The 11,714-nt window shown below is 50.5% G+C and overlaps 1 protein-coding gene across 1 annotated transcript; it reads right to left on the reverse strand.

Annotated features, from left to right (window-relative positions):
• Positions 1-7,849: 7,849 nt before the first annotated feature.
• Positions 7,850-10,998, reverse strand: LOC123440444 (chloride channel protein CLC-c-like). The gene is made up of 7 exons (XM_045117010.1): positions 10,763-10,998; positions 10,474-10,674; positions 10,176-10,353; positions 9,830-10,092; positions 9,276-9,545; positions 8,062-9,193; positions 7,850-7,936 (listed from the first exon to the last, which is right to left on the reverse strand). Exons 1-7 carry the CDS (start codon positions 10,996-10,998, stop codon positions 7,850-7,852), a joined length of 2,367 nt encoding a protein of 788 aa, XP_044972945.1.
• Between the last annotated feature and the right edge of the window lie 716 nt (positions 10,999-11,714).

The raw sequence follows: 11,714 nt of genomic DNA on the forward strand, positions 1-11,714 counted from the left end.
ACCAGAGCAGCCCGCAGCTCGTCATCATAGAAAGAAGGACGAACGAGGGCTTCGACAATTTCGTCCGAGGGGAGATTTGGGCCTTCCTCGTCGGCGCAGGCTGGTAGAGGCAGGTGGACAAGGCGCGAGGCGAGGATCTCATGGTACCTGTACTCGTACTTGCGAGACGACCAGGTGTCCGATGGCTCTTCGATGGACGGTGCGGCGGAAGTCGTGCTGCTGCTGCGGAGCCGGCGGGAGGATCCTTGGCGAGGAGACCTCCTGCGGGGGCGGCTGCGCCTCTTCTGCGGCATCGGCACCTGATCGGGCGGCGGTCACAGGGGTGGAATCGTGGTATATCTGGCCATGGCCGGGCCGGGCTTGGGCTAGGCCCTAAAATGCCCACGGAAGAAAACTAAGGGCCAGGCCCGTCCCAGGCCCTGGCATTTGAAAAGACCGTTGGGCTTGGGGCCGTGGGCCGGGCCTCTTCCTTAAAATTCCGTTATGTCAAGCCCAAGCCCAGCCCTGCCCTGCTGGTGGGCTCAAAACTCAGGCCCAAGCCAAACCCACGGGCAAGCCCATAGGGCCCAGGCCCTGGATTTTGGGGCGGGCCTGGGCATGCCGGTCGGGCCGGAGATCCCCATGTATAAATCGTGGTGACAGCGAGGGGAAAGGGGATCGTGATTCAGTGCTAGGGTTTCGTGTTTTTTGATATGTATTTTTTTGGATCGTGTGGACGTAGAGGAGGCTGTGTCGTAATTTTTTTGCGGGGAGACGTTGTGCTGCAATTTAGGGGAAGCTTCATGGACTTTCTAGCCTTTCCACAGGCTGGGCTTAAAGATGAAAGTAGACCCGTTTCTCTTCCGTTATTCATTCCATTTGGGTTTTTTTCTCTCCTCAAAAAACAATTTTGGTTTGATTTTTCATTTTTGTTGACAAATTTCATTATGTATCTTTGATCGTCTTGATTAGAATCTACCCTACTCCGGTGACTCCACGTCGCCATTCAAGTTTCTACGAACCCCGGCCACTCCACGTCGCCATTCTAGGTGTTGCGCGGGGAGTTAGGATTTTCAGTTCATACTCATGGAGACGGCATCATCATCTAATGGTGCGGGTGGTTCTAGGAAGGAAGGAGGAAGATAAAAGAGTGCTTTTTATCTAGAATCGGCCATGAAAAACATGAAGCTCAAAGAATCAGGGATGGACTACGTGATTGTGGGCGGATCTTGAATCCAACATTCAAATCAAAACCTTAGGGACCATTGCACCAGTTATGAAGGAGATCATCCAAGCACCTAGAGATTTTCGCTCTTGCTTCTTTGCCTAGTTGTGAAAGACCGGTCTTTGGCGGATCGCGGAGGACATGCTCTTGTTGAAGGCATGATCGCCTTTAGAAACTTGCGCTTGACCCAATTGCCATATGTGTCCTTTCTCTTTACTCCCGTGATCTCGAAGCGATACCGCAAGAGTGGTCAATCTCCGGTAAAGCTCACGAGGGTCTTCATCATCATTCATCACAAAGTCATCGGCCTCATCAAGCGCGACCTCAAAGTTGGAGCAGTGAATGCTCGAGCTTCCCATGCACAAGGAATTTATGTGCTCCCATGCATCCTTTTATGATAGTGAAGGGGCACAAATGTGCGAGCCCTTTGGGATGCATGGCGGCTTGAAGAATGAACAAAGTTGATGCATTCACTTGCTTGTCCACTTCCTGTCTTGGGGTCATGTTGCTTGGGTCATGTGAGTAGAAGCATTGCTTGATAACCCTCCAAAGTTGTGTTGAGATGTGATTCAAATGAGACATGATACGAAAAAACAATTAGGAAAGTTGGTCAAATCAAGTTTGGGTGAAGGGACATGAGAGTTAATATGAGGTGAAGCAACCGATCCTCCATAGACTAGGGGAGGGGCAACCGCGACATTTATGCCTGACCCATTCTTTCCTTGAGGAGAGTTAGGCTTTCAGTTATTAACCGTCTCCTTACCGGAGTCATCATCCGTTTCCACGGAAGTAGGATTAACTACTTGCTTGGATTCGGTGAGTGGTTTGATGCTCTCAAGGAATTTATCTAACATGTCCTCAACCTCGCCCACTACGGTTGCTTTAAGCGAGGCGATAGTGTGACACCCCCATTTTCATCGTATGCTAATCATACACACAAATGCGCACGATCAAGATTAGGGACTCACTAGAATATATCACAACACAACTCTAGACATAAACTAAAGTCATACAAGCTTTATATTACAAGCCAGGGGCCTCGAGGGCTCGAATACAAACGAGTCAGCAAAAGCAACAATATTTGAGTACAGATATAAGTAAACAAGTTTTGCTTTAAGAAGGCTAGCACAAACATAAACATGGATTGAAAAGGCAAGTCCTCCTGCCTGGGAGCCTCCTAACTACTCAACAACCTCCACGTAGTAGTAACCTCCGTCGGGGTAGTAGTAGTCGTCGGCAGGATCAACCATCTCCTGGGCTCCGTCATCTGGTCGCAACAATCGTATCAAGGGGAAAGGGGGCAAAGCAATGGTGAGTACTCATCCAAAGTACTCGCAAGACTGACATCACATCTATGCTAAGTATGCATCAGTATCAAAAGAATGGGGGCTATATATTTGGATTGAACTGCAGAAATGCCAGAATAGAAGGAGTAAAGCCTAGTCCTATCAAAGAGTAGCATGTTCAGCATCTTGCAGCAACAGAAGAGAGTACAACATCATAATATAAGTATTAAGTAAGTTGTAATGCCCAGGGACCCTTCATCGACTCTGTGCGAGAAAGCAATCTCGGAGCCATAATTTCCATTTCGTGTCTCGAGTATCCAGTTCTAGTTGTATAGATCGGGGTGCAACTCTAAGCGTTCGTTACCGTGGACAACAATATTCGAATAGATATACTTCCCTGCAGGGGCGCACCAACTTATCCAACACGCTTGATTAACTTCGGTCGGACACACTTTTCCGGGTCATGCCCGACCTCGGCTGATCAACATGTTGGAGTCCTACCTATGCCTAATAGAGAGGCCACACGCCGGTCTACATCCTAAATGCGAAGGGGTCATGAGCCAATCGTCCTTTGCAATCATGCGCATTATGTGGTCGGGCGTGTTAGTCATGGCACCTCTTAATACAAAGACGGTGCTCACGCGGGCCACCCGGGTGCGTGCCGCTCAATTGTGACGTGTGAAGAGCTTTCGGGCGAATGTACAACGCAAATTACCCATATTTATTCTCGTGTGGGGGTTAGTGTGAAAAAAACCAGAGACCTACTCAGATCACATATCCAAACCCGTTATTGTCATGGTAGCATGCGGTGACGATCAATGGTCCATGATGTGGGGTCCCGTCGCCCCATCTCTCAAACTTACGGCAAGGGCTAAGAATGTCCGGTCGTGCCGCTTAATTATCTCACGGGCACCCTCCTGGTCAACCCGACTACACATCACTCGCGGGTACCCCTCGGGGCGGACCCTCCTTTCACATAGTTCTGGGTTAAGGTCAATGTAACCATGTGTCCATAACATCAAGGGGGATCCGAAGAATCACCCTCGATGTATTCCACTCGATGTTACCATCAAGGTGACCAGTGAGGAATCACCCCGATGGTTCACACTTGAGGTGTTGCACGACAGAGTCGTTATCAGAAGTGGATAAGGAGGAATCACTCTTTGTAATCCACTTATGGTTAACTACACTACAAAGTTAACATCAGGAGTATGTTACAAGGTGTCACCCTCGATACTCGATGGTAGCTCTGCCGAGTCATACAACTAAGGGGTATGAGGTGATGTGTTGGGCTCAGGACGTTGATCACGTTGATCGAGTCATCGATGATGAGCGGGGACAACCGGGACCAAGTGGGGGTCACTAGTGGATCGCTAACCAGCCTATACTAAGCATATAGGATACAAGTAGAGTATGACTTCAGTTTACAAAATCAGGCTATGCATCAGAATAGGAGCTATCTACAACAGTAGCAAAAACTAATGCAAGCATGAGCGAGTAAGAATGGGCCATCTGGAATGATCAAGGGGGTTTTGCTTGCCTGGTTGCTCTGCTGCAAAAGGCTGGACGTTAGTGGTGTATTCGTACCCGGTAGCATCATCGTTCTCGGGGTCTACCGGAGAGAAGAGGGGGAACAAACAATAAATATAAAGTAGACAAATGCATCCCGATGCATGGCATGATAACATGAAGTGCTAGGGGTGACCTAACGCAGTACTACACGTTACACACGGAGTGGGAAAATATGTGTGGATATTCCCGAGGTCTTAGGCTTTTATCGGACAGATGAATCGGAGGGGAAAGTTCCATGTTAATCATGTTAGAGGCATGTGACATATGAATCAATTGCATATTTGGATTCATTAGATTTTTCTGATCAACTTATATATATATATATTATTTTTATGTGACTTATAGATTATTTTATATGATTTTTCAAAGTCTAAACAATATTCTAACATTACTGAAATTATATTAATTCAAAAAATAGTTTATTGCCACAGCATGACATCAGAGTGATGTGAGCACTCAACCTAGCCTGTCCAGGTCAAACGTGACGGTCGGGTCCCACCTGTTACACTAAGTGGGCTAAAGAGAGTTTAAATTAAACCAAACCAATTAGTTAGGGGGTTGGACCCATGTCTGTGAGTAATAAACTTAACTTAATTAATTTATTTATTTTAATTAGACAGCTAGGGGTGGCCACCACCACTCAGTGATGGGCTTCCCAGTCAGCAGTTGACCACTGTTAACTGGTCAACAAGGGGGCCTTGGGCCCACTGGCAGTGACCCAGGGGGTGGCCCTAGGCCGACCAGGCCAATGGGCGGCGGCGGAGTAACTCCAGCGAACCACACACGCGGCGGAGGCTCATTTCGCATGCGGGCAGGTGCATTCGAATGTGCGCAGAGCCTCATGTCGAACGACACCGATGGCTCGTCTGGGGACGATCGAAACCGACGCTGGGGACGAGCAGAGGTGGAGGTGCATTCAAGAGCTTGTCGAGGAGGGGACTCGAGGAGGGGATGTGAGCGTGTGCGTTTGACTCCTACGAGCTCCAGGAACTTGATGCGGGGCTCGGGCACAAGCTACGACCGGGGGGGGGGGCTTGCCGACGGGAACGCGTTCGGGCGACGGCGGGCGAGCTAGCTATGGAGCGTGGGAGAGCAAACGACGAGGGGTAGGAGGAGCGGGGAGCTCATCGCGACTTACATGTGTTCTCAGATGGGCTTGAGGGAGGCTCAGGGCGGCGAATTCGTCGGTGGAGCTCCGGCATGTTTGAGGAGGAAGAAGGGCCGAGGATGGCGCTGCAGGGCCCCGGGCTCGAGCTTGTGGCCGGAAAGGAAGCAACGAATGGCGGTGGTGCTTCTAGCACAGTCTCAGTCAACGAGGAGGGCGGAGACCGTGCGAACGACGGTGCCATAGTGATGGCGGCTCGGGTATGCGCGGGGAAGGAGGCAGGCGACACGAGTTAGGAGTGGGGGCGCTAGGGTTAGGGTTGGCATCTAGGGGGTCTTGTAGCCCCGACCAAAAATCATTTGCAAAATTATGACACAAGGTCCATAATTCATCTTGCAATTTATGTCACATCCACCAAAAGTTTGGGGCCCAGTTGGAAGTGTGGGAATTGTCATAATTCAAAAAGGTATTTATTTTATTTTTTGGCCTTTGTTATAATTATTTTAAGGCATCAAAATACTTGATAAAATGTTGGTTCATATTTTATAATTACTAGGTGAATATTTGCAATCCAACCATGATTTTAGTTTTCATGTTTGACAAAATATTTAATTCACTTATTATTTGAATTTTGAATTTGACAAGGAATTCAAAATGAGATATGATTCTAAGGTTGATCAAGCACTGTTTAGCAAAAGAATTTTGCTTAATCTTGGTCATCATTGTAGTTTAATTACAATGATCATTGTAGCTTAATCCAGGGTGTCAAAGAGGACCTTAGGTGTAATTTAGTCCTAATGAAGCCTAGTACTACTCCATAAAAAATTTGAGCCCCAAAACCCTAGGACTAGACAGCTAGGTCCGGTTTAACTCCTCAAAACAAATTAAAAATGGAGTTAAAGACTTTGAAGGAATCAGATAGAGACTATCTAAGTTAAAGTCCTGTAAGGAATCAGCTAGAGACTATCTGATTTAAGGTCTTCTTAAGGAAGAGAAAAGTGTGCTTGTTGTCTTTTAACTCTTGTCCGAGTCTAAATTTGGTCTCTCAATTTCAAAACCGAACAACTCATACCCTCAACTATTGAAACCGGACAAAATTCGTCCCTAGTCTTGATCTTAGCCGGTTTTGGTGCTGACTCACCCCGGATTTTACCCTTGCTGACCAAAATTCACGTAGTTTTTCCAAATCCCTGAACTTTTCTTGAAATTCATGTACTTTTTCATATCCATTTACTTTTATTTGATGTATTTTTCTGCAAAACCGAATTGGCATACTTTTATTCAGTTCTCGTAGTTATTTAAGTTCATGATTTTTTTTTCAAAAATACTAAACGGATTTGGAAAAAGTACACTGATTTGAAAAAATACATGAATTTAATATGGGGAACGCTACGCGTCCGTCGGATGATTTAAAAAAATATCCGTCACCTAGCTAGCCGTCGGATGTCGATCTAACGCCCCGCATCCCCGCCGCATGGTCAGTAGTTATTTCTTGAAACGACGCTCAAGTTGCGGAAACTTTCGCTTTGTTGCAAGAAATAAACTTTAGATCCGTTAATTTCTGAAAAAACGTTCTTGTTTCAGAAACAATTTGCTTGTTGCAGAATTTTTTTTCTTCGTCTTTCTGTAACCTAGCTATTTTTACGGAAGATTTTTTTGCAACAACGGTTGAGTTTCAGGAATTTTTGCAACGAAAGTCACATTGCAGCCGGGATCCATGCTCAACAGAGAGTCGGGCGCGCGAGCAGGGACGCATCTCCAACGAGGCAGAGAAGCTCCCCGGCGGCGGGAGCTCGCCGGCGTCCGCGCCGCACACCTCCTCGTTCCCCGTGCGAGGTGGGGATCCGGCGAGCTGGCGTGGACCGACGACGGCGGCGGCGGTTCGTCGGACTCCGGCAGGCTCGTCCCCGGTAGCAGAGGAGCCACGACGAGGAATCTGGAGTGCTCCAGCTTCAGTTCCCGTTCCTGAAACAACGCTTCAGTTTCTGAAACAACGAGCCAGTTTTGGGAAATGGTTCGTGATCGAGGCAAGATCTAACGGACGAGCGGGCGGCGGATGGATCAACCGGATCAGCCGGTGGGATGTAATCTTTTCCCATTTAATATATACGCAAACTTGAAAAGAAGTACGTGAATTTGGAAAAGATACATGAATTTGAGTCAGCTCAGCGCATGGCGTGCGCAGATCGTAGTGCACATACCAAAAGTACTATCGATGATTTGCTTACAGTTTCAACGAAATTCAGAGTCAATCTCACCACTTCTTCGGGGTGCTAGCCAGTGAGCCAAAATAGCTAAGGGACTCACTAAACTAAACGTAGCTTACGGACGGAGGGAGTAGTACTAAAAATACGTAAATATTTGCAAAAATGTAAAGAAATCTTGCGTGAATATATGCAAAGAAAATGATGACGGTCTTCTTCTACTCCTGAATATATCTGAATGAAATAGTCTGCATTACAACTTCAACGAAACTCAGAGTCGACCACACCACTTCTTCGCGGGGTGCTAGCCAGTGAGCCTAAAACAGCTAAGGGACCCACTAAACTAAACGCGGCTCTGCACTGCAGTAGTACCAAGAATACGAAAATACATTCCCTAAAAACAATCTACGGTAAGAAAATATATGCAAAAGGAAAAACGTGCGTGAATATATGCAAAGAAAATGATGGCGATCTTCTTCTACTCTCGAAGGACGTTCTGGAACAGCCCGCGGATGTACTGCGGCATGAAGTCGTGCCGCGTCAGGATCCCCAGCACCGGCGGCCTCTGCAATGCGCACACGCACACGCCCACGCACACGCACACGCGAGATTTGTTACATTGCTTGATCCCTTGCGAGGATGGTAAAAATGGCAGCAAGCAATGTATGGAGTTGGTTAGTGAGCTCTTACCCCGGGTGTCCTCGGCACGACGCACATGTGGCGAAGGCCGAGGTCGCGGAAGAGCACGGCGGCCTTGGCCAGCGACATGTTCTCCACGACGGTGTAGGGCGACCGGTTGGTGATCGGGTGGAGGTCCACGTACATGTCCATCTCCTCCTCGGTGAGTCTCAGCTCGCTCACCTCCATCGCCCTCCCCGACGACCCCACCTTGGCGAAGTCGAAGGGCTTGAGCTTGCGGAACACCTCGGCGGCGCCGGTCTTCACGCGGGCCCTGGTGAAGGTCCTGCCCTTGAGAAGCACGATCAGGTGGGAGCGCAGCACCAGGCCGCACAGCTCCGGCGCCGGCGCGAACGGCTCGTCCTCGATCACCGGGAACCCGTTGTGGCCTGTGCGCCGCAGCGTGTTCACCACGGTGCCCACGCGCTCCACGCTGGAGAAGGTGATCACCGGCCCGGACAGCACGTCGCTGGCCACCAGGCTTCGCATGCACGCGTCTGCGTGCACCTCCAGGAAGGGTAGACCCTTCATGCGCACGATCTGCTCGTACACACCCTTGTTGAAGCAGTCCGCCACCGTCTTGGATACGAGCAGGACCAGCATGATGAGCGGCAGCAGCAGGAGGTCGTTGGTTAGCTCCAGCAGGATCACGCACACCGACACCGTCATCCGCATGGTTCCGCCAAGGAAGGAGGCCGCGCCGACGATCGCAAAGAGGCCTGTGTCGAGGCCCGAGCCGAAGAGCTTGCCCACCAGGCGGCCGAAGGTGGCACCCGAGAGGATGACGGGGATGAAGAGGCCCGACGGCACGGCCACGCCATAGGTGATCAAGCCAAGGGTGTATACGCCGATGAAGAAAGTGAGTAGAGTGGACACACCAAACTCGTTGTCCGTGCCGCCGCTGAAGAGGTTGCGGATGGCATCGTCGTTGGTGTTGAAGAAGAGAGAGGCCAGCGCGTTGTAGTGCCCCGCTGGGCACCAGAACTTCTTGTAGTTGCCGGACCGGCCAATGGTCGGGCACTTGCCGGGGGCGAGCTCGGGCGGGCACGGGACGCACGGAGACAGCGACGACAGGCCGAAAGAGCAGCACGAGGTGACAAGTGAGATGAACACCGTCATAAGGATCTTGTACGGCGCACCCTTGCTGCAAATTCAAATTATTCAGTGATCCAACATTCTGAAGCTCTCTAAGAAATGCTTGCTTTCATATCAAGGATGAAAATTACTCATTGATGACGCCGTATCTGCGGAGGATCAGGTCGACAAAGTGGTTGAAGAGAGCTCCGAGTAGCCCGCCGAGGATGCCGAGGAGTATGACTGCGGCGATGTCAGTGCCGGTGTAAGAAGTCACCCGTGAACTGACATCAAACATGATCAGACCGCCTTCGCCAAACAGACCACAGTTGCCGCTGCGGCAGTACTCTATCAACGACCGCAACACTATCGCCGACATTGCCGTTGTGGAGAATGTCCTCCACAGAAGCGCACTCCGCCACCTGAAAGATGACAATGACAATAGGGTTTCTGTTATGAAAGCAGTAATGGGAGGGGAGTTGCCTGGTTTGAAAAGAAAGAAAATCACGGTAGATTTCATTCCGCCGTTCGAAGTGATCATATTGCCAGCACCAAAAGACCACGAAAGGAGTGATTCCATGCGACAGTGAAATTGCACTTTCCCAAGGAATAAAACTAGTAGCAGTTCTATGCGTACTGTAGCATTTCCGGCAAAATCAGGACTGGAAATACAACACGCAGAGTTTTAGTAGCAGCAAAACGTTACCAAGATGTTGCTTCCTCCAGCGCAAAGAGGACGCCGCCGACAGGGGCGCGAAACGCCGCAGTGACGCCGGCTGCAGCACCGCAGGTGATGAGATCCCTTCGATCCAAGTCATTCTTGAAGTACCTGATCCAGTTCCAAGTGAGGCCATACTTGCGCGACCCCCCTTGGCCGAGCATGGCGGCAACGCAGGCACCAGTGTGCACCATAGGCCCTTCTTTGCCCAGCACAAAACCGGCAGACACCCCCAATATGGAGCCAATAATCTGCAGGTCCCAAAGTCACTAATTTAATCCTGTCCAATGTGCATGGAAACATCCATTGCCACTGAGTTAGAAAGTAGACGGACCTTCACTAAGAGGGTGCTGGGCGCTAGGATGGAGTGGGCGTCGACGCCGTTCAGATAGGCCTTCACCTCCGGTATGCCGGAGCCGGCTGCCGCGGGGGCTAAGTAGGCGCAAATCGCAGCTGCGGACCCCGCGAGGACCGCGTTGCAGGCCATGTATAGCAGGAACGCATGCAGGTTCCTGAAACCACAGAGAAAGAGATGATAGGGTTTTGAACTTTTGATTGCCCGTGCATTGTTTGGGAGATGGCAATGGTGGTGTACGTACGTGTGTGGTGATGGCTGGCTAGGTTAGGTATACCTGTTTTGCAGCATGAGGTTGCTGGTCAGGAGCAGCTTGTAGCCGGCGATGTTCTCGACGGCGATGTTGTTGAAGAATCCCACGAGGCCGACGACCGATCCCACGAGGAGCGCCATGAGCCATTTGAGGACCTGGTACTGGAAGACCTGGATCCTCCCCCTCGATCTCCAGTCCTGCTTGTACAGGTCGTTCTCCACGATCCTGAGATCGATCGCAGATTAGTACTGAAGATCGCGGTGGATCGATCGGATAGAAGAAGTTAGTACATACAGGGATTAGGGACACGTACTCGTAGTCGAGGCTCTCGATAGGGCAGACGTTGGCGCCGACGACGGCCATCTGGGACGTGGTGTTGGAGCCGCGCTGCCGCAGCAGCGGCCGCTCCAGCCCGCCGGCCGCATCCTCGAGGTCGCCCCACTTGACCGACCTCGCCGACGTCGGCGCCGTTGCCGACATCGGCGTCGGCGTCGGCGTCCGGGGAGACTCGGGTACGGGTACGGCCAACGCTTTCTCCGTTTTAGCCATGGCCATGGATCTGTTTTCCCGAGTCTAATATAATCTCATCTGATTAAACGCGCGGCGCGTTCTCCGATCGTCCGTGTCGAACCTGCAAAACGTAAACACGAGCACGGTTTGGATCGAAAGGGGGTAAATAAACGACCTGTCAAAATAAAGGTTTCGTTTTAGAAGAAAGAAAGAGTCCCCTGTAATGTGATCCTATTCTAACCGCCTAATGGATAAGACTAATACAAATACGACAGTACTATCTCTTCATGCTAAACAAGCATCCGTGGATTGCGCGGACTCTTACGACAACGAACAGATTAACCGGATCGGATCTTCAGGGCAAAGACCAGCACCTGTGAATCTCTTGGGGATCACGCGGTGCTGCGATGGTGCTGCCGCCTCACGGCGATCATCGTCGCCGCCACGGGGTTCTATGCCGAGAGAGACGCCAGCTGAGCACCCTCGACTGCACCGACCTGACTGCTGTCGGGGACGGATCAGAGAGGAACGCGGGAAGCAGGACGCAACTGTGTGGCGATCGGTTTTATTGTCCCGCCGCTATTTCGTTGCGCCGAGGGAGGAGGCCAAGTATATAGAAGGCGACTAATGCGGCTGTCGGGTCAGATCAGCTTGATCCGCTTTGCACGGCATGCATGCGGGGGCTTTGTTTGATCGCGGCTATGGTTTCACAGCATATACGCACGATGCACCCACCCTGCGGGAGTGCGGACAGG

This window comes from Hordeum vulgare, chromosome 3H (assembly GCF_904849725.1).
Source record: "Hordeum vulgare subsp. vulgare chromosome 3H, MorexV3_pseudomolecules_assembly, whole genome shotgun sequence".
In the NCBI taxonomy this organism is placed as follows: domain Eukaryota; kingdom Viridiplantae; phylum Streptophyta; class Magnoliopsida; order Poales; family Poaceae; genus Hordeum; species Hordeum vulgare.